General features: G+C 38.9%; 1 protein-coding gene across 7 annotated transcripts in view; it reads right to left on the bottom strand.

Annotated features, from left to right (window-relative positions):
• Window positions 1–24,299, bottom strand: part of AFF3 (ALF transcription elongation factor 3) — a 499,557-nt gene that overhangs the window by 167,540 nt on the left and 307,718 nt on the right. For all 7 annotated transcript variants that reach the window (XM_081069257.1, XM_081069258.1, XM_081069259.1 and 4 more), the window contains one exon: window positions 9,224–9,304. In XM_081069257.1, the coding sequence (XP_080925383.1) occupies window positions 9,224–9,304 (81 nt within the window). The remainder of the gene's footprint in view (window positions 1–9,223; window positions 9,305–24,299) is intronic.

Here is a 24,299-nt window from a genome sequence, read left to right as displayed (position 1 = left end):
ATTGTCTTGACTCAAGGATGGCTCCATCTTACTAAGCAGCACTTACCATTCAAACAAAAGTGGTATATATTCATTAAAGAAAATTCAGAGAAATAGGAGAGTATAAAAAAGTTACCTGTAATCCCATTTCTAAGGTTAATGTGTGGCTTTTGGTCTCCCACTGTCATTTATGTCATTTATGTGTTTCATACTGCAGTCATGAGAACCAATGGGAGAATCACCACTTCTGGTTACTTAGAAGATATTTACAAATAAGGGTTTATTCTTCTCCATCTTTAAATCCTGAATTCCCCAAGACTGAACTCTTGTTTGGTAGATGGGAATCCTTAAACTTCTTAATATGTGGTCTATTTAGCTGAGAATTAAAGTTTGTCCAAATCATTTTGCTGAAGACAGAAATAACTAAGCTCACTGGTATCCGAGAAAGCCCTTCAGTGAAGCACCATAGTAAATACTGTATTTCATCAAATGGAACACACCATCAAAATTGTATGAGGCTTCATTATCTCATGTACTACTAGGAAGGATAACTGCTACCAACTGATTGTAAGATGCCACCAACTGTAAAATAAATCCTGATTTTAGGGAACTTAAAATGTGAAAAAATATGCACCTTAGGTCAATAAAATACAGTCATTCTTAAGCCATGGTGTTGACAGTGGATAGCACTTATATTGTGAGGGTGTTACTTAAAAATGGCTTTTTGGAACCATTTGAGAACTGGACCATTCATACTTCTCCTTGTTTATCTACCCATCCATCTTTAGAAACATAAAAGGCAAGAAATAGAAATATATCTTCTCTTATTTTCAGACCCCATAGCCAAACAATTACTATAGGAAAAAGAACCCCATTTGGTATGGTCCCTTCACTTCCACAATCACTTTCTTCTCAATCTTTTTCTGTAAAGCTCAAAACTGCTGAAATAATATAATTTACAATGAATTTCAATGCTTATTTTGAGGCAATGCTCAACATGAAGGTTTAGTCCAGACATTTGGTGGTACTTTTTGAGCATGCTAGTAAACCAAAGAAGGAGGTAAACTTTCCAACACAAAGTACTTCCCTTCACACCTGCTGGCTTTCATGCTCCTTCTGGGGCACAAAGAGAAAGGCAAGAGGATTCTTTCCCATAATGATGCTAGAATTCTTCTGTATAATGCTTTAAAATGAATCAGCAAGAATAGTTTCAGACCAGGTCTAACCCCACCAGATTCAGAGTCCATTGCCATGTGAAATGTTTGTAAGATGCCATTCAGTTTGCCTATATGCCTTCTGAGGATGGCAACAGTTCTACCATTTTGAGTTCATTTGCATTTCAAAACTCATGAGATCGCTACAGAAATGAAAAAGGCAAAGCAAATTTTTTTCCCTTCATTGGAATACCTGATAATGGCAGCCAATTTAAAGGAGTTATGCCTTCTTTTCTTTACCAAATTCAATTACTTTTGAGATTTGAAGAATGAGGAAGTCATGTCTGGTAGTATCTGTCTAGCGAACAGTGACTCCAAATTAAGTCTTCAGAGAATAGAATAAAATATCCAAGTTCAGTAACAATTGACTTTACTATATATTATGTCCTTCAATACCCAGACAAATTGGGGAACTTCTCGGAAGTATTTAGCTAATTAATTTAGTGGTACTGGCAACTAAGATTGCACAGTTAAATCGACTTTCCTTGTGAGGTCAAATTACCCCTTTAATCTTAATAAGGGCTTAATTTCATTATTTATTGGTCATCTAGGAGATTTTGCCCCTCCGATTCCATAAACAATTCTAGCTCCTGCACAATAACAATAGAGTGATAATCTCAAACGTTAATAATCTAATTAAGGAACGGTGAGTTTCCAGCTGTCAGAATACTAATTAGCTGAGATTCAGGTTGAAAGAAGTACCCTGTGTGTCAAAATTAATGACAGTCTTTGTAGTAGGCAGAATAAGGGCCCCCAAAGACGTCCCTATCCTCATTTCTGGACCCTGTGAATATTAACTCTCATGGCAAAAAGGGGTTTGCAGGTGTGATTAAGTTAATGCTTTTGAGAAGGGAGATTATCCTGGTTTATTTAGGTAGGCGCAATATAATCACAAAGGTCCATGTAAGGAAAAGGAGGCAGGGGAGTCAGGGAAGATGTGATAAGGAAGGGAGAAGTCAAAGTGAGAGGTAACAAGGGCAGCCTCTAGATGCTGAGAAAGGGAAGAAAAGTTCTCCCCTGGAGCCTTCAGAGGGAACACCGCTCTGCCAACACCTTCATATCAGCCCAGTGAAAATGATTTTAGACCTCTGACGTCCAGAGTTGTAAAATAATAAATTTGTGTTGTCTTCACTCTTTAAATTTGTGGTAATCTGTTATAGCAAAAGACATTAGTGCAGCCTTGTTTCATTTGTACAAATTACTTATGGGGAGCTTTTTGAAAGAAAAGCATTAAAATCATGCAATTGTTCCTGCATTTTGTAAAATTATTTATTCTTTCTTTCTTGGGCAAGGCAAAAAGATCTAGAGGTGGAATAGCTTCGTACAAATGATAGCTCCGTACAAATCATATAGAAGTCCTAAAGAAGACACATTTTCCATTTAAATTTAAAATTTTATGCCCTATATGATAGTTAATAATGTAACTTTTGGGGTGGAAAGTAACATACTTGTAACTTTCTGCCTTGAGAAAATGAACTTTCCCATTAATGTCTTGAGGATATGAATATCACCTGAGGAGTTGGTGCTTAAACTTAACTATTTACATTCAACAAAACAAATTTGCACAATCCTTTTGGAAAAGTCACAATCAAATACGTCTTGGGATATATACTCAATTATATTAGGAAACGTACTTATATCACAGATATGTTTACAGAACAAAAATGCTTATCTGATTGTACTTTGGGTTAAGCCATTATTTTGGCCAGATTATATACAAAAATTGTAAAGATTATTGCATTGTATTTTAAGTGTGGGATGCCATCGAAAAGCTTCGAATACAAAAGTGACAAGAGATGATTTACGTTTTAAAACGATTTAAAAACTATTGTGTGGAGAACAGGTTGTGTATTAGGGGCTAAGGTGAATGGCTATAGAACTGTTACAGTCCAGGCTAGAGGTGATGATGGTTGGAATAGAATGGTACATGGAGCAAGTGAGGAAACAGGGGGACCAGTTAGGAGCTATTGCAACAATTTATGCCAGAGATGATGGTGGTTTAGACCAAGGTGGTAGCATGACGGTGGAGGGGAGCATTTAGACTCAGAATATATTATGAAAGCAGTGTAGACATGGGTTCATGATGGGTGGGATGTGTAGTATGAAGAAAGAGTCAAGGAAGATATACTGGGTTAAATAATGTTCCGCAAAAGCTCATGTCCACTCAGAATTTGTGAATTTGACCTTATATGGATATAGGGTCTTTGCAGGCCACACTAGATTACAGTAGGTCCTCCATCCAACGACTGCTGTCCCAACGACTGCAAGAGAAGAGAGATTTGGACACAGAGACACACAGAAGGAAGACAGTGATGTGTACGTAGTGGCAGAAATCGGAATGATGCAGCTACAGGCCATGGAATGCGATAATCACCAGAAGCTGGAAGAGGCCAGGAAGGATTCTACCCTAGAGCTTTCAGAGGGCGTGGCCCTGCTGATACCCTGACCTCAGACTTCTGGCTTCCAGAACTGTAAGAGAATACATTTATTTTTAAGCTACTGGTTTGTGTACGTTGTCACAGGTGCCCTACAAAACTAATACAGATGGCTCCAAGGCTGGTGGCCTGAGCCAATGGCAAAGATGGAGGAGTTACTTACTGAGAACACTGGGATAGGTCTGTGTGGGGCTTAAAAGCTCAGCTTTTGATATATCCAGCTGGAGATGTTTGTGAGATATGCAAGAGGAGAGGCTGAATAGGTAACTAGAAATACAAGTATGGAGTTGGGGGATGCAGAAGGGGCTAGAGATACGAATTTTGAAGTCATCAGCTTGGCATACAGAGTAGTTAAGGCCTAGATGAGATAACCAAGGAGAGAACAAACACAGAGAAGAGTGGGAGGACTCAAGACAAGTACAGAAAAAGTCTATTAGAAACTTTAGATCAAGAATGGACTAAAAACCTGCTAGAAAACAAACCCTAGCAAAACAATAAATACACTTTAAAAAGAGGAAGACTTGAGACACAGAAACAATTAATGAATCAAAAAAACTAACAAATAATTGTTGAGGCCTCACACTAAAAAAGAGTCATAACAACAATAATTTGAAATTTAAAATATTGTAGATAATGTCAAACTGAGAGATGGTGGTGGTGGAGACAAAAGTAAAACTGATTGTTTCATATTTGGGGATAGGAGGTAGGTACTGATTTAATTATAGGCATTGGTAAGAATAAGTTTCAATAGGTTAGTATATTAAAATTTTAAAAGAAATTACCATATTGCCTTTAAAATTATTATGAGAATTATATTTATATTATATATACATTTGAAAACATACTATTATATGTATTTTTGCAAAAGGAAGAAGGAAAGATGAATTAAGCTAAGAAGAGGTAGAAAATCTGAATATGCCAGTAAGCATAGCAGAAAATGAGTAAGATAGTTAAAGATCTATTCTTAAAAGAAAACTCTACTTACAATAAGTTATATGAATCAACTATACCTGATGCCTTTCAGGAGGGAAAAATTGCCATGTTATATAAACTGTCCCAGAATACAGAAAATGGTAGAAAGCTAATGAATTTATGACAAGAGGCTATTTCATTCCTAATATTGAAACTGAATAAGCATACACAGAAAGATAACTAGTTTCAAGTTCATTTATGAAGATAGGAGTAGAATTCCTAAATTAAACATAGGCATATTAAGTCCAAAAGTGTATTAAATGAACAATATGCCATATGTAAGGAAATTAATCATAGAACTTTACAGGTGATTAAAAAAACTCAGACAATGAAATTATTGATGCCATTTTCTGCATTAACAGATTAAAAAAAAACTATGCACATCTCAACATAAGCTGAATAAACAATTGAACTAAACTCAAACGTGTTCCATTTATACATATTTGGAAAACAGATCAATGATTGCCAGTGATTGGGGCGTGGAAGGGGCTGACTACAGAGTGTCCAAGATAATCTGGGTGATGATGGAATGCTTCTGTATATTGACTATTAAAGTCTCAGGAGCATAGGTGTCTGTCAAAACCTGCAGGATACTAAAAAGGGTGAATTTTACTGTTTGTAAATTATACCTTAATTTTAAAAAATGAAATGGAAATTCAATCCTTTAAAATGTTCAGAAAGCTAGGAAGAGAAGGAAGCTACCTCTGCTGGACATAGAGTAACACCCTGGAATCATCTTCCTTAATATCATGGATAAGGCAAAGACGCAGAGGTTCTAGCAGACCCAGTAAGAGGAATAAAATAGAACAAGCTGGTTATTTGCAGAATTCTTTACGACTTCTCAACTCACTCAGAGCAGAGCAGCAGAGTGAAGCCCCAAGTCCTTTCAGTGGCCTTACAGTCCCTGTAGGTGATGCTGCATTCATTTCTGTGTTATTTCTGTTCCTTGCTCGGTTTGCTGTACCCTGGCCCCACTGGCCTTGCTGTTCCTCACACATCCTGGCATGCTCCTGCCTCAGGGAGCTTTCTTTCACTTTCTCTTCCATCTACCTGGAACTCTCCTCCTCCAGGTGTCTGCATGACTTGCTTCCTCCCTTCCTTCACCTCCCTTCCTTCAGGGAGATGCTCAAATGCTGTCTCCGCAGAAAGTCCTTCTTAAGCTCTCTATTGAAAATTCATCCATTCCCAGTCCCCATCAGCATTCATTATCTTCTTTTCTTGATTTCCTTTTCTTCAGTACACATCATCATCTACCATGTTATATGTTTTACTGCTATTCATTCTATTTTTCCCCTATTTGAAAAATATAAGGTCACCAAAAAACCTACTAGAACCAAAAGTTCAGTAAGGAGGTATATGAAACCCAGTAACTTTCTTTCACACCATTGGGGACTAATTAGAAAACATAAAAAGTGAAAAAAAGCTCACTAAAAGAGAAAAGTAAACAAATGTTTTTAAATATCTGAGGATGAGCTAAGAACCAATGTGAAAGACCTACATGAAAAAGAAATATGTTTACTAAAGGTCATGAAAGAAGACATGAAAAAAAAAAAAAAAGGAGATATTCCCAATTCCTGGACAGGAAGATGACCCTGTTCTATGGATACACTTTCTTAAAGTTGGAAACCAAATAAATTCCAAAAAAAATTCCAAGGAGCAACAGGTCATCAAGATGACTCTTAAACTGATCTGGAAGAGGAAAATGTAAAATAGGCAGGACTTTTGGAAAATAAAGAGGGAGCTTGGACTGACCACATGTATATATAGGCCCCAAATTATCCAAAATTTAAACTAGGAGTCATCCAACCATGGCCCAGAGGCCGAATATAGCCCACCCTTTGTTTTGTTTTAAGCAATTTAATGGCTTTTAGCATACTCAGAGTTTATCACCATAATGAATATTAGAATATTTTCATCACCTGAAGAAGAAATCCGTTACCTTTTAGCTATCACTCAACCCCACCTCCCCACTCCTGAGCCGTAAGCAACCACTAATCTATTCTCTGTCTCTCTATTTTTGCCTATTCTGGACATTTCAAACATATGAAATCATGTAATGTGTGGTTATTTGTGACTGGTTTATTTCACTTGCACTTAGCATAACGTTTTCAAGGCTAGTCCATGTTCTATCAGGTATGAGCACTTCATTCTTCTTTATGCCGGAAAAATATTCCATTGTAAGGATGTATCACTTTTGTTTATCCATTCATCAGCTGATGGACATCTGTGTTATTTCCACTCACTGGCTATTATAAATACTGCTGTGAACATGGGTGTATAGTTTTTGTGTAGACATGTGTTCTCATCTCTTGGATATATACTTAGGAGTGGAATTGCTGGGTCGTAGGTTAATGCAATGTTTGAGGAACTGCCTAAATGTCTTTCACTGAGGCTGCACCATTTTAGGATCCCACCAGCACGTGCTATCAGGGTTCCAATTTTTCCACACCCTGGCTAACACTGGTTATTATCTGTCTTTGATTTTAGCCATTTAAGTAGGTGTGAAACACTATCTCATGGTGGGTTTGTTTTGCATTTCACTAACGACTGATAGTGATAGTATCTTTTCATATACTTACTGGCTATTTGTAGATCTTCTTTGGAGAAATGTTTGGAGAATGTTTGCCCATTCTTAAAATGGGTATTCCTTTTGTTGTTGAATTATGAGTTCTTTAAATATGCTACCGTCTGTTTCTATAAATAAAATTTTATTTGAACTTGGCCACATTCCTTCATTTACGTATTGTCTACAGAGCCTAAACTATTTACTATTTGATCCTTTATAGAAAAAGTTTGTCTACCTTTGATTTAAACAATGAGTTACTGGGAAAGAAGTGGATAAATATACTGAAAAAACAGCATAGACAGTCTGAAAACAAATCTGTATTTATAAGAAATTCACTTGTTGATACAGGTAGTATTTCAAAACAGTGAGGGGGAAATATGGGCTAATTTGTTAATAGTGTTATAATAATTTACTAACCATTGAGAAGAATAAAACTAGAATCTTATGTTACATCATCCACAAAAAATTTTTTTAAAACCTAAACCCCAAAACTATAAAAGACTTAGAATAGAGAGAACATTATTAGAATGTTAGGGTAGGGAAGGTGTTCTTTTTTCTGACGTGAAAATCAAACACTTTGCTAGCATAAAAGGTATATAAATCAAGTTACAAGAAAATAGTTGTATCACATATATTAGATACATGAATAAGATATAAGGAGTTCCTACAAATTATTTTTTAAAAAGTGGCAATGGACAGGAACAGGCAAGTTGCAAAGGAAAAATGGTTAATACTCAAACTCAGAAGAAATTAGACAAATGAAAATGAAAACAATGATATACCCGATTTTCATACAGAAACAAGGATAAAAAAACAGATACTGTCAAACACTGGCAAAGATGCATCAAAAGGACTCTTGAAACACAGTCAAGGGTAAATATGGCCTCCAGCACCACAGTTCCTGTTCAGGGCATCAGGACTACAGACATTCAATAACAGGCATACAAAGGCATCTATAAAACATGTTCGTTGGAACAGTGTTTGTGATAGCAATCAACCGGAAGCAATCTGAATGCCCATCAAACGGAACCTGATTTAATACATTACGGCAAACTCATACCATGAAATATTTTGCTGCTGTTAAGAAGAATGAAGAAAATACATATTCACTTGGAAAGCTCTCCAAATATACTTCATTGAGGGAAATAAAAATGAACTCTTAGAATGGAAGTTATTCATTGCGATAATTATAATAACTATTTCAATAATTCACTGTAGAGAGTGGTGATATTAATATTTTGCAATGATATTTATGAATTGTGGGTATCTGGAAGAAAAGTAACTCTTAGAAAAATGCTTTTAGAACTATAATTTATGAATTCAAAAAACTGCATATGCACATACATGTATATAATGCATAGAGAAATGGCTGAAATGGTACACACCAAACTCTTGATAGTAATCTCTGAGCAGGGAAATAAAATCTGGATGAGAGTGCTGGGGATTTTCATATTTTGCTCCTTTATTTGCATAACTTTGTCTTTATAATGAGAATGTAGTTATGTTAGTTGGTTAAAAAAATTAAAACTATGACTCATTTATAATTTAAATATATTTTGTGGCTGACTTTTGTTATGTGCTTGTCCTTAGAACATATAGGAAATCTTTTCTTTTAAAGTCTTAGGAAATATTTTAAGCGTTATAAAAGATATCCAAGAGGAATTAAATCTTCCATGTCCCTAATTCTAACACATTGATTTTAAGACATACCATTAATTTACTAAAAGCTTTTCAGGATAAAACGAGACATACAATCACAGTGAATGTATAAAATGATTGTGTAAGTTGCATTTCAGCCTCTAAAATGTTTTTAGACAAAATGACAATTATAATATGCATCACATTTTGCAGAAAGTATGGAAGCGTAGGTAAGTAAGACTGAAAGCCTGATTTCCCATTTGATGAATAAATATATGCTTGCAAATTATTGAAAATCAGATCCCTATGTCTCTGGCAGTAACACTGATAGAAGAAAAGAAAATCAGGGAAAACCCAATGTTCAGGAAAAATCTGTGTGTGAGTAAAGCTTATTGTTTATGAATGATGCAAGATCTCACCTTATTTGGAAATGAAAATTTGCTTGGTTCGACTTTGCTGGGAGCTTGAATAGCAGAAAGTGGTGGAAGCCAGGTCATCTCCTAAAGGGGGGAGAAACCAAACAACATTGTAATACAGACAGTATTTAAAGTAGGTAGCATTAAAGCAGCTACACCAGCCTGCATTAAGAAGGCATGGAAGGGGCAAGGAATGAACCAGAAATGAATAAGGAATGAGAGGGATTTTTTCTTTTAAACTTGAAACCCATTTTTATGATGGTTTTTCCTAATTTTACCAATTCTTGGTTTCATGGCTATACTCATGCCCCCTTTATACCTTAAAAGATCTACAGTTAATGTTCAATTAAGTTTCTGAGTACAGGGACACTCCAATACTAAAAGTTCTATGGAAGATGACCTACAAAGGGGGCTGCTTCCCTGGGATGTGATCCCACAACATTTGCAGGGTTGCAGGGTTTCTGAAGGCTTGTATAAAGCACTTGTCACTTTAGGGATAATTATTAGAAGAGCTGTTTATTTTTCAGGAAATCTTATTAGTATGAGTTTCCAATAAGACCCACACATCACTTTGGTCTTCATAAAAATGTCATTCATAGAGAAGTGTAAAAACAAATCACAGGTATAAAATAAGGAGAGTGTGTGTTGCGATTTTTATAACAGTATTAAGAAGGCAACTTTAGCTTAACATGTAATAATCTGTCATATGCTTTTTGACATACACTTTCACTACTGTGAGACAGAGAGGCAGGGCTTGTTTTAGTCACTTCCAGCTCCTAGAAGATATGTGCATTCAGTAAATGATAGTGCAATTAAATTAAATCGATTTCTGATTACCAGAAAATTGACTTAAGAGTTTCCGAGGGTCTGGAATAGGTTCTGAGTCCTATTCTTTGATTCCCTTCCACTTCTTACCCTCAGCAAGCACAGAAGCAGTAGTTGATCCATTTTAAGAAAAGTGAGAAATTCTCTTTAGGTGAAGACAATTTCTCACCCCTTTGGTTGGGGGTGGTGTTATTGAAAGAGATTCTGCCAGGCTGTTGATGTGAAAGGCTTTCTTGAGAATGGTCTTGTGCCTTCTTTCCTTGGGCAACTCACTCTGCCCCTAGCACCCTGACGGTGCAGACCCACCCAGGGAGCAGAGGGAGAGCGATCTTGTTCAAACCCTCCTTACAAGGATTTACTGACCCTCCACCATCTCTTGCCCACCATGACACATGTGCCATAGGGGGGTTAAGCTCAATGCATCTGAGGTGTCCCTTCTCCATTCTGCTGGTACCAAGGGTTCCCCAATGGAAAGTAAAGGAAGACCCAGTGACCCTTTACATCCCTCTCTCCTCTCACCTTGCTCCTCAAGTACCTGCCCCGCTAACCTGTCTCTATCCCTCTTATCTCTTTTGAGGCGAGTTTGCCCCGGAACAGAGTGGGTGCTCAGCCCCTTTCTGAATGAATGCCAGATTGCACAGTATCGCTGCCATGTCTCTACCTTTCTTTCTGGTCACCTGAACCATTATCCTAATCATACCTTCAGTATTTTTAACCTGAATTACCTTAATAGCTTCCTGGTTGATTCTCTTTCTCCTGTTACTATTAAGCCATCTTCCACACTCCTGCCGACTTAATTTTCCTAAAGTACAGGTCCCAACGAAAAGCTCCACTGCTATAAAATCTTCCTACACCATCACATACGTAACAATGGCCACGATACTGACGGCAATGATACCTTCCGTTGTGCTTGACAGTTTCCGAATACACCCCACAAAGGTGGGGTGTAAAAGTTACCTCATTCACACCCCACCTTTAAAGTAATTATCATTATTATCTCCACATGGCAGGTGAGGGAGTCAAAGCTCAAAAAGACGAAGTGATTTGCCCAAGTTCACTCAGTTCACTGACATGCGCACAGTGTACACATATCTCCTTCCTCCCAGCCCAGTGATTGTTTTCACTTTACTGCATTTGCCCCAAAGACAAATAGTATTCAAGACCTTCTACACCAAAATCCCAGTTGTCAACCTTGTACTTTTTTATTAATCTACACACCTACCACGTATAAGAAACACTGCAGTCTCTACTTTTACTTACACCGCACCCTCTGTGTGTGCATGCCCTGCCCTCATCTGCGTTCTGGATTCCTACCCATCATTAAGGCTCTCCGTGAATATCGCCTATGTTTTGGGGCCTTTGTAGTTTCTCCTTTTACTTCAATATGACATGATAGTTCCCTTCTCATGCTCCCCCAAAGCACTTGTCTTTTCTCTCTCGCATTGGAACTCTTAGATTGCAGAAAACAATCTAGGTTTAGTTTTGTAAGTATTCACCTCAATGTGCACTCAACCATTTCTCCATCTTCTGATACCCATCCCCCAATGTAGAATAAAACTCATACTAAGGAATCCTGATAATCTCTTTCAAGAGTATTCACTTTTACTAAACATAATCCCCAAGTAGGAATCCTAATAATTTCTTTCAAGAATATGCAGATTTAATAAACATAATCCTTTAAAGAAGAACTGGAAATTTCTTCAGAGGAGTAATGTCTACTCACTTGTGTAGACGAAGCACCTTACAGCTGAAAGTGCTCAAAGTTAACTTGTTGAATTGAACTGAATGCCCATATTTGAATGCAAAATTGCTTACTAACCTGACTTTAATTCTAGCTAAGTATTTCCATGGGATTTGTCCTCTAATGTTCCTGCTATAGATATGAAGGAGTAATAAAGATAGTAGGGTTGCTTAAAACATCGAAATCTATTAGAATTTCCAAAAAACGTAAGAGTTATATGAATTAAATATATGTTTTTAATAAATAAACATGCAATCCCTTTTGAAGATTGATTATCCGTTATATTAAAATTCTCCATTAGGATTGCATGGGAAACTTAAGGGCAAACAGACTATTTCTATTTCCTCTTCTGTCACTTACTAGTTCAGTGAGTTTAGTTAAATCACATCTCAGTGACTTCAAAACAAAAGCTTGAGAATCAATCAGATCTCAGTTTGTGGTGTCTGAGAACCAGAGGGACTAGAGATGTGCACTAGCTCATGACTTAATCATGAGCATTAAATGAGATAATAAACACAGAGTATAGCATGGCTCCTAGGTTTAAACATTCAATAAAAGACAGCACTGGTGAGCATCAAACTGACTTTCAGAATTCTTGTCTCTAAAGTGAGAAAATGGAACTTCTCTTTGAGTTTTAGATGTTGGGAGTCTAGTGATAAAAGAATACATGGGAAAGTGTTTTTATAGAAGAATGACGTACCGTGAAAATGTAATCTATAATTAAGCTAGCAATTATTAATACAAACTATATATTACTAAAACTGAAAGTCATTTAAAGAGATTATTACGATTGCTAAGTGTGATTGCTACTTCACACTGGAGAAAATGTCCCTAAGTTTTCCCATGGGAACAGATCGCTGATGCAATTAATAGCAGTTGGTGAGATAAGATTTGATAAAAAGGTGTTTAATTTGTACCTTATTCTGGATAGTGATTTAATATGTACGCAAAGGTAAAATTTTTCATAATGGCTAAAATTTCACGTTGCTCACCTCACTTCACAGGGAAAGAATGCTATTTTGTGGCAAGGCCACCAATCCCATGCCTGTGTGTGTGCTGTTCCCACAGCCCATGTCCCGACCTGTCTTTACCATTCCATCCGTCATTACTGCTTTGCTCCTATATCCCCCACCTGGCTGTCCTTTAACCACCTCCTGGACCACAGGTAAGACAGGAAGAGAAATACAACGTTTAAAGCCAATTACTCCAAAGTCTAGGTAGCTACACTCTGATCTTAAAAAGTCCTCCGTCACTTCTTTGATCTGCTTTCCTTCCTTCCTTTTGATTTTCTTGTCACCTAGAAATGAGGCCACACGCCCTCCTCAGCACTGAGGGGTCCTCAGTTTTGAGCTTCGCTTCCTTAGCCAACTGATGGGATTAAGAATCAACATATCTGCCTTAACACAGCCTCACCCTTCCCATCTCCCTCAGTAGATGCCTTGTTACCCAAGAGACATATTTTAGGGTGTCTTCTTATTTCTTAGACAGGCGTAAAATGCCAAGTCTCTTTATAGCAAATGCACTCACTTTTCTCCTAAATGAAAGAACAGATGGTGAAATGATAAAAGCATATAGAATTCCGCATTTCATTAACAGTTCAACTTTTCTTCCATCCCCCAGACACATGTGTTCAGAGGTCTATGGGGCACCTGTGCAGTTTCCATTTTCATGTCTGCTGCACAGCGAGACTGACCAGGAGTCCCAAGAACCCACAGCTTTGGGCGCATTTGGCACAACCTCTTCCCTCCATGTAGCTTCCCCCTTCCTCTGATGTCACCTAAATCAGCCTGTCTTGGGATAATGGTTGGAGGCCTAGGGCATTGCAGCTCTTTGTAATTTGAGAAGAAACAAAAATGGAATGTTAGCCTGAAGTCGAATCTTGGATTCAAAATGTAGTGTTATGAGGATCTGCAAAGTATGATTAGTTTGCAAATTGATTGCACTAGAAAAATTTTAAACAATAATATTGTAATTTTCCTATTAAAAATCAAGGACCAGAAAAGCCCTTTCCTTGGTCTCCCTCCCTAGCCACTGTTTCCCTACGCAATGCCTTGGTGGTGGCCATGGAAGTGTTTTATCTAACATCGTCACAATGCTGCACTCGCTGAAATGCTTCCAGTGACCCTGCTTCAAACGTTCAAGATGCACTGTCATGTGGTGCCATCAAGGAATGCTGCAGTGTCACTCCCTGTTCCTTTTTTATGCAGTCCTCCCCCAAGCCAGATGGGTTAACACCCCTATTTCCTCTTGCCCGGCCCTAGGTTTTCCTGTCTTGACATTTTTTGACTTTCCATTCATGCTATTCCAACTTCTCCATTCTTTCTCATCCCGGCCTCTTTTGGAAGGTCGTTGATTGGTGCGACCCTCAGCCCGGGCTACACACTCCTCTGTCCATCACACACAATTTGTGTCACTCATTTAATATTTACACGCTGCCCGGGGCTGTGTTTTTTCCTTTTCTGTGCTGCCACTAAACGATTCTAAACTTTTTAACCCCTACTAGATTATAACCTCTTTGAGACAAGGGATCATGTCTTATAGCGCTCTTGTAAGTCCCCAAAGGCCCTAGCACAAATGGGTATGACAATAAGAATTCATTTACTCTCGCTGGGTTCCCTTTTTTCGCTTGTAAAATGAGGACAACAGTAAAGCCTACTTGTCCTACCAAACACATAGGACAGTTGCCAGGACCGAGAGGGATCAAATTACTTCCTTCTCTTTCAGCAATGTCTCAACAAGGGGCGGCCAATTCAGAGGGCTGCTGGAGAGACCTATCTCCCCAGGCCTGGCAAATGACCACAGTTGACTCCAGAGTTCTTTGTGCTTGGAAATGTATTCTTTTCTAAATAAAATGCTGGATTAATTCTGTCACTTGGGAATCAAAATGGAAAGTGTCAGAGTCGATTTTTCTGTGTGGCAGTGGCTGCTGAATATCAGAGCATTATTTTGTTTTCAGTTTCCATATCAGAACCATCATTCAGCTTTTCAGTTCTTTCACACATGTTATCCATGCTATGACACTCTGATCAGATAAGTGCCACCCACAAGAGAAAGTGGTAATTTTTATTACACTGCACATTCTTTAAATGCTGGCAGCACACATGGGCACCGATGTGGTAAACGGGAAAATGCTCCTGCAGGCCTGTACTTGGGAGACAGAGCACCGGCTCTAGAATGGATGAAGTGGGAGAAACACTAGTGGGACCAGCCCATACGTTCTAATTGTCAAGCCATCCTTGACCTTTAGCCACGAACTCCAAGGTCAGACTTGAAGGCTCGGCAGATTTGGGCTCAGAAGAAGATCACAGCCAAAATCTCTATGTTTGTGCCTAAACCAACAAAAATCTGAGAACAGTCTCATTCTGCTATTACAGCAGAGAGACCTATGGTTTGAAGAGTAATGGTAGTTAATATAGCACCGTCAGGTCCATTGATGGAAACGACAGTCATTATTTTGGTGGAAACACTACTCATGGAAAGCTTTTGGAAAAACAGTAGCTGCTGAAAAAGAAAGTCCGTTCCCATACTAAGATTTTTAAAAATCTGTTTTTCATAGTATAACTTAGGCTGCTAAAATTACAATTAAGGAAATAATGAATAAGAACCTGTAATGATACCATTACCAAAAATCACAGCGAAATCTCATTTCTTTAAACCGAAAAGCCAGGAAATCTGATTTGAATCAAAATCAACCTGAGAACGGGATTGCCAGGCGCTGTGTGTGTATTTTGTGGTCTCGTGCTGGACTGGAGAATCTCAGATTGAGACACCAACTAATCTAACTCACTGTAACTCCAGAATCCTTATTGATAATCCCCTGATTCAATGAGGTTAATCCCCAAAGGAGAGAATGGAGCGTGCACCATAATCTTTATTAACGGAATTGGCTCTCGAAGCAGTTTTCTTTGCATTTCACAGCCTGAGAAATACAAGTGTTCACACGCACAGATAACAGCATGGCCCCATGGGCTTACGGCTGTTAGGCAAGTGCTGGGCACTGGGGAATACGAAAGGAAGCCTTCAAACTGGCTCCAAGGGCACCTCACACCTAAGTATCACACGCATTCCTTGGTCCATAAGATTTCTGGTTCTCAAAAAACTGAGGCCCAATGGTGACTGGCTTTTCACTATTTCTTTCATACTATAAAGAGTGTTATGCATTGTAAGGAAATCAGTCTTGGGTAGCCCCCTCTCACCTCCCTGATTTCATTGGTCCCTGTAAATTCTAGACTCTCGAGGGAAAGGATAAGAGTACTAACTGAAGTTGATACAACTGCCCCTCTTAAGAAAACTATCTCATGTCGGATCCCTTCATTTTGGACTTTACTGAATATTTCTTGCTTGAGATGCAGTTCTGTTGTCTTTTGGGGCAGGAAGATGGATGTGACCTGTCTGATTTCTTGTCCCTGTGTCCCTGTTCCATCTATTTACTTGGGACCTTTTGGAACAATAAAAACCATACATTTCTCAAATTCCTTTTTAGATTCACCTGGCTTTCAAGGTTCATTTTATTTCTGTGTTTCAAACACACTCTCATTCCCATTCTTTAATTTGGGGGAATTGTTCCCAGTACTGAACACTGTTTTAGAACATTAAAAGTAGTACAGTCTATACTGGGTTCTCAGAGTTTAAAGAAGAGGGTTTTGATGTTGAGTGTACAGCTGTGGGAACTTAGTGACCCTTGGTAAGCCCAGGTGACAGCTGCACCTCTGGGTTCTTGCTGCAACATACAGACACCTATTTATTTCCTGCACTCTTACACACCTTGTGACCCTGATAACAAGCACTAATTGGCCTAATTTTAAAAGATGCTTTTAAAAAAAGGAATGAAGCATTTGAGGGGTGCTAAGATTTCCCAAATTGTGAATCTGGGACTGGAACTGATCTCTTTTGAGAATAAATCATATTAAGTCTAGGTGGTTAAGAAGTGAGCCAAATTTCTGACCAGCTTGTAAGGAAGGTCATGTTATGAATGAGGCCACTGTCACCTCATTTCTGTTCTGTGTTAATACCTTTTAGTGGTAGTGCGAACATCCAGAAATAATCCCCTTTAGCAGACATACAGATTATACCTAGTCTTGGAACGAGCTTTGGTTTGCAATCACCAAAGGGCTTTTTCATCTGCATCTAAGGATAAAGATGGTTTATTAGGGCACAGAGGAAGACTGGAGGCCAGAAGGGGAGGAGGGTGATAATGACCTTCTTGGTCACGTTCACTACTTAACATTGCCCCCAGCCCTTTCCACAGAAGACAATGTGGAAATGTACATTTGACAAAACCTGAGTCTCAATTACAGAGAAGCAGAATGGCAGGACAGAAAGGGCTTCGAGTTGGCATCTGAGAAACCTTGTTTAATTTTGGCCCTGCCATGGACCAGTAGAATGACCCCGGGCAACTATACTTTTCTGGCTATTGGTGTCCTCATCTGTAAATTGGTGTTAATGACCTTATCTGGCAGGATTAACGGCAAATGCACAAAGGATCTAGTGTGGCGTCTGGCACAAAATGCGTGCTCCACAGAATATAATTATTGCTGTATTACTACCTATGTAATTAGTGTCGGCAGCTTTTGGCGTGGACCTTGTGAAAGGAGGAGATGCATAGAGGAGAAGGCATTTATGAGTTTGTTTTTAATCTACTTCGCTCAGTTAATTATTTAATATTGAACTGGTAAATTATTCATAGTGAAATAGGAGGCATAATGGAAGTCTGCTTATTTACTAAACAACAATTTCCTTCCCTAACTATCTTTGCCACTAGAGCACCAAGCACACAAAGGGAAAGGGTGCCATCTCAGTGGCTGGTATTTTTCTTGCCGGGGATACTTACCAGTAAGCAGGATGCAATCTCTTTCCAAAAGCTGATTTGAGGTCCTAAAGAGTTTAGAAGCTTCGCCTTTATGCCTATAGACTGCCCCAGGGACAACAGTTAGGGCAGTTGATCTGGTATCCTGGCCCGAGAGCTGTCCTCAGGTGACTTGAAGGAGGTGATGGGAACACTTTAATGTACAGGAGGAAAGCTACTGTGCTGTGGTAACAGGACTTAGCGTCTGGGCAGGACACAGAGAAAGGCAGGCCAGGCTGGACGAGAACAGACCCTGAAAGCCACTGGGGCCAACATACAAGTCCCTGGTATGGCGGCACTTCCGGTCAGCAGAGGGGCGGCAACTCTCAGCGGCTGTGTTGCTGTGAGCACTGTCCTGTTGAAGACATGTGTCGTCCTCCCTCTCAAGCCCTTTCCCAGATAAGTTCTGGCCGAAAACACAGACTTGCGTCTACTAGCTTTGCCCAAATGTTTCCTCTCAGTGTGAGAGGCGATTTATAAATCACTGACGGCACTGTCCTAGTCCAGCAGGGATGGCTCCTGATCTTAAGAATGAATGTGAAAGGCAGGATGACTTTATAGGAGACAGGAAATGCCTACTGAGGTACTCCAGATAGGGAAAGCCAAGCCCAAAGGCTGGAGCCCAAAGGCTGGAGGAAAGCTGTCAGGCTTGGAGACACCATGGGTTTTCTTTTTTTGTTTTGTTTTGTTTTTTCTTTTTTAAACCATGAGGTTAAAATATCCTTGAAAAGTATAAGAAGAAGATGAAAATGCTTTTCCCTCAAAAGTTCACAGGTCTGCAAGAAAAGAGAAGTTACAGCCCAAATAACAGGATGACCACTGCTTTTATTAGAAGAAAAGGCATTAAAAACGACTGAGTTACTATAACCTGATAAAGAGCTCCACTCTTGGGAAAATATGTTCTGTGAGAACAAATAAGTAAAGATAAAAGAGGAAGGCACCAAATTAATGATGTCTAAAAAAGATAAGATCCTGAACTCAGCTTCCCAATGTGTCTTTAAGTGGGGAAAGGAAGAAAAGACCTTTAGGAAATTAGGAAGCAAAGAAGATCTTCCAGAAGTCTCCAGGGGGAGAACGGGAGAAGGAAGGGTCAGAATACACAAGGGCAAATGGACCATCTACAAATTTCAGACAGATGTCTCCATTCTGGGATCCTCTCCCATAGCACAGACGTAGCTCTCGGTCTTGAGAAGGCGTCTGATATCACGCGGCACAGTTGATGACTTATAAAGCCAATCATTTCGGTTTCTGTTAGAGCCTTCCACTGAACACATGTCTGAGCAGCCATTAGGTGCCAGGTGGCTTCAACACAGAATATAGCCGACATGACCCTGTTCTCAGGAAGCATGACAGACAGGCATTAAACAACAAACAGAAAACTGTAAACACAACGGGTCCATATTCCTCATGGTTGCTGCGTTTTTTTTCTTCTCTTTTTGGTGTGTGTGTGTGTGTGTGTGTAATGGAGCTGCTCCGGCCACCAACACCCATCCTGGCCTTAATGGGCGATGGTGGAGGAACCATATTCCTCATGGTTGATGCACTGGTCTGTTGAGTCTAATTAGTGTTTTGGCAGAAAAGAAGCACGAGAGGGGTGCAGTTGCTGTATCAGATATCTGAGGAACAAACGTGATGTGTGGCTTATGGAGACAAGAAGCACATGAAGAGTCGACACGTTCAAGCTACAGGGAAGAGTTTGTTTTTTATAAACTTTCTAACAGCTCCAGTCACTAAATATTCCATAGGTGCTTTGTGCTAAGCACTGTTTTAGGAGATGGGGACATAGCTGTAAATAAGGTCCCTGTCCTCATGGAGGCTACATCTGACAAAAACAAGATAGACAGTAAACATGCACGTAATATTATGGAACATATAATACAATGCAGTATAACTGGGCATAATGTATTATGATATAACACAATAACTATTAAAACTACCCAACAGTGAACTGGCCAGCTCTTAAAATGGTGAGCTGCTTATCTTGGAAGCATTTGGGATCATAAGCAGCGTGAGAGGTCTCTGGGAGCCCCAAGTCTGGAGTACCTGCTTCCTCTGACTTTGGTGGGGCCACATAAGGGGCTCGGGACAACCCCTGTCCTCTGTTTGTCTCTAATTGCTGACTCAATAAAGTTCTTAACTACACTTGTGATATCTGGTAGCCTGGGGACACAGGATTTCATTTTACTTTTTAATTAAATTGAGAAAGTGTCTTCACTGTCCCTTTCTGCTTACATAAATAATATATGCTTCTTGTTAAAAACTTAAACATTGCAAAAATACAAAACTCAGAGAAGAGAGAGTCATCCAGGACCTTAACACCTACAGTGAACAGGTTTAAGCACTGGGTACTTATCCAATTTTTATATACTAACATAGGGATTATACATATATTTCTAATGAGGTCATGTTATTTGGTGATGGAATAGTTTTCATTTCTTCTTTTCCAGTAAAACACACAGATGTATCTTCTTTTAAAAGGCTACATAGATCATCCCACTGACTTCAAGTAATATAGTTTATTTAATCAAGAAATGATGACCTGAGAAGTTGTTTGTTAATCACTATAAACCATGCTTTGGCAAAAATCCTTGTACCTGATCTTCTCTTGATTCTGTAGTTCTTCCACAGGGTTAATTTGTGGTATAGAATTTCTAAATCAAATGGCATGAATATTGTAAATTTTAATACATTGTCAAATTGTTTTCTAAAAACGGTTTACCAATTTACATCTCCAAGGGTATATCAGAGTCCCTCTTTCTACACACTAATACTCTTCTTAATAATCATATTTGAAGTAGCTTCTGGACCAAGATGGTGATACAGGAGGCTCCTGAATCTCCCTCCTCCCACTCACTGAATATATACCTACACATAGAGCAATTTTCTCTGAGAGAAATTCAGAAATTAGATGAGTGACTCCTACACAATGAATAACAGAGAAAATGGCAATATCAAAACAGGTAGGAAAGGTTGAGACAAACTCTTGCCATAAACCCCACTCCCAGCCCAGCAAGGTATAATTGGGAAGAAACCCTGTAACTCCTAGCTTCTCTCTGAGTAGTGAACCATTTGGACTACACATCTAGTGCTTCACAGAGCTATAGCAAAGAAAGAAGCAGTTGTTAAGGGGTGCAGAAGAACTCCCGTGGCTATACCCCCAGCTTAGTGCAGAGAGAGCAGGCAAAAATACCCATCTCCCAGTATCTCCCTGAAATGGGTTTGACTGTGTACTTTCCCAGCTGCTGCCAGCGGGTCTTTCTGATTAGCCTACATCTAGGTGATGACTACAATCCTCCCTTTGGGACAATGACAGGTGTTAGCATGCTCTCAACTACTGGGAGCCACTGAGAACAAAGATCACAGCTTGGACAATCACAAAAGTTTGAAAGGTAACCAGGAGCTCAGACTGGGCTGATGGATGAGGTTCATCTTCTTTTTGAGGCCAGACTGTCAAGACTGGGAGAGGTGGCTGTTTTACCTAATGCATAGAAACCAACAGAATGTCTCAGAAAAATGAAGAAACAAGGGAATATGTTCCAAACAAAAGAACCAGATAAAGTTTCAGAAACCGATCTTAATGAAAAATAGATAAATGATTTACTCAATACACACTCATAAAAATGCTCACCAAAATTAGGAGGTAATGTAAGCCTCATGGTAACCACAAAGCTAAAACCTATAGTAGATATACAAAAGATAAAAAAATCAAAACATATCATTACAGAAAATCACCAAATCACAAAGGAAGAGAGAAAGAGGGGAAGAAAGGAAAAAGGAATTATAATACAGCTAGAAAACAATGGACAAAATCACAATAGTAAATCCATACTTATCAAGAATTACTTTAAATGTAAATGGACTAAATTCTCAACTCAAAAGACACAGAATCACATAGGATTAAAAAAAAAAAAGACCCAACTATATGCTGCCTACAAGAAAATCACTTCAGCTTTGACGTACATAGATTGAAAGTGAAGAGATGGAAAAAGATATTCTATGCAAATGGAAACCAGAAGAAATCAGGAGTAGCTATACTTATGTCAGATAAAACAAATATTAACCAAAAATGGTAACAAGATAAAAAGAAGGTCATCATATAATGATGGAGTCAATTCATCAAGAAAATATAACAAGTATAAATATTTATGTACCCAGCATCAGAGCACTGAATTATAGGTAAACATAATCAACAAACCTATAGCTAGATTAAGACAAAAAGAGAGGAGATTCAAATAAATATCAGAGTTGAAAAAGGAAGCATTGAACTGATGCCACAGAAATTCAAAGGATTATAAAAGACTACTGTGAACAATTATACATCAACAAATTGGATAACCTAAAAGATAGATGAATTCCTAAAAATATACATACCTCCCTTCAAGACTGAATCATGAGTAAAAAGAAAATATGAGTGGACCAATTATTAGTAAGGAGCTTGAATCTGTAATTAAAAACCTCCCAACAACAAATAGTCAAGGACAAGATGGCTTCACTGGTGAATTCTACTAATTGTCAAAGAAGAATTAATATCAATTCTTTTCAAACTGTTTCAAAACATTGAGTAAGAAGGCACACTTCCATACTGGTTTTACAAGGCCAGCTTTACACTGATATGAAAGCCAGACAAGAAAACAAAAACAAAAAAACAAAACAAAAACTACAGACCAATACCTCTGATAAACATAGATGCAAAAATCTTCAACAAAATATTAGCCAACTGAATTCAACAGCACATTAAAAGGACCATATACCTTAATCAAGTGGAATTTATTCCAGGGTTGCAAGGATGGTTCAACATAAATCAATAATGGTGTTATACCACATTAACAAAATGAAGGATAACACCATATTATCATTTCAACAGATGCAGGAAAAAAACATTGTACAAAAGTCAACATCCCCTCATGATAAAAACTCTCAACAAATTGGGTATACAAGGAACTACCTCCACGCAATAAAAGGCCATGTATGACAAACCCACAGCTAACGTCATACTCAATGGTGAAAAGCTGAAAGCTTTTTCTCTAAGATCAGGAACAAGACAAAGATGCCCAGTCTCACCACCCTTATTCAACATGGTATTGGAAGTCCTAGCACAGCAATTAGGCTAGGAAAGGAAATAAAGCATCTAAATCAGAAATGATAACACTCTATTTGCAGGTGACGTGATATTATACATAGAGAACTCTAAAGATCCCACCAAAAATCTGTTAGAACTAATCAACCATCTATCGTTAAATGGAGTTGAACGCAAGGACGTTCGGGTGACTGCAGCTACAGGGACGGTCTTTAGCTCCGATGCCAGATGAATCCTCCCTGAACACCTTGTCTATTATGTCACCTGCTTCCCTCAGTCTACTCGATCTGAGAGGGTCCCTGGTCACACATTACACTAGATCCAAGTTCTGGGCCTTGTTTCAGGCCCTGCCTGACTTGATGTGTCCAGTACGTTCCTCCCAGAAGTCTCCATTCAGGCCAGCTGGGTTACCCCTGCCGCTCACAGGAAGGGGGCTCTGTGCACCCCATCTGCAAGCTTTGCTCAGGTGTTTGCCCATCTGCCTTCCCTTTCCTGCCATACCCTACCCTTCCATCACATCTTAACTCACACCCATAATGTTCAGGAAACATCTGCTCATGTTCTCCTTTTCCTAACCTTTCCTTTCTCTGAACGTCTGGAGCACTAATAGTTTATAGCACTCAGTCAACTCCCGACACCATGGTTACACCATCTGAGGGCAGAGACCCCTCTTTTGTTAACTGCCCCATCCCGTGTCTAGTGTGGTACAGGGCCCATGGCAGGTACATGTTAAAGAATTATATGATGAATGAGGAGTTACTGAACGTATGAAGCATGATGGGTAATGGGGCTGCTGTAGCACACAGTCATGTAATTTTTTTGTCTCTGTCAGGCAGGTGAGTCTTTCAGTCCAACAGTGTTGTGACAGCTCAAAATGTTCCTGAACTTCCTCTCTGGGAATTGTTGTACATCACAGTCCTTTGAATTCCTGGGGTGTGGAGGGGATGAGGTGAGGTAGGGCATCTCAGCACTAAGAGTGAATATGCATTCAGAGAGAAAACTCACTCGGAGTCAGACCTCAATAGAGTGGCTGCTCGAGTGAAGGACAACTGCTTTCGGACCGGAACCCAAGGAGGGATACTTGTTCTTTACTGTTCACCCTGCTTGTCTCCAGAAGAAAGGAGTTCTAGCAGAAATGTTTGAGAGATGTCATCATGAGAACGACTAACTTCTCAAGATGCCTTTCTGAAGGACAATGCGTGATCCCTACGAATGTGTTAAAAAATACCCCAAACACAAATATTTCTTTAGAAAAATGAAACTAGCAACTAAGCACACAGTAGGAACTAATTCGACACCCGCTGACCTAATCGTACTTACAGTTGTGGTAGAACACTAGTTTGGTTCTGTGTATATATGAACTTTAAAATGATTGTGATGCTTTCTAAATACCATGCTTCTGGAGTAGAACAATAAGAAAATGCCACAGTAGGAGACATATGGAAATGCATGAGTACTTCTCAGGAGGAAGGGAAAAGTGGGGAACTTTTAAATTACAATTCTCAGAGGGGTTTCAAATAACACTGGGACAAAAAGGAACACACTAGATGTTTCTGGAATTTCTTACAATTGTGCCTTTTTGGTTCCCAAC

Source organism: Rhinolophus hipposideros, assembly GCF_964194185.1.
Source record: "Rhinolophus hipposideros genome assembly, chromosome: 12".
Lineage (NCBI taxonomy): Eukaryota > Metazoa > Chordata > Mammalia > Chiroptera > Rhinolophidae > Rhinolophus > Rhinolophus hipposideros.
Note: the sequence above shows the minus strand (reverse complement) of the source record. Positions and strands in the feature narration are given on the sequence as shown.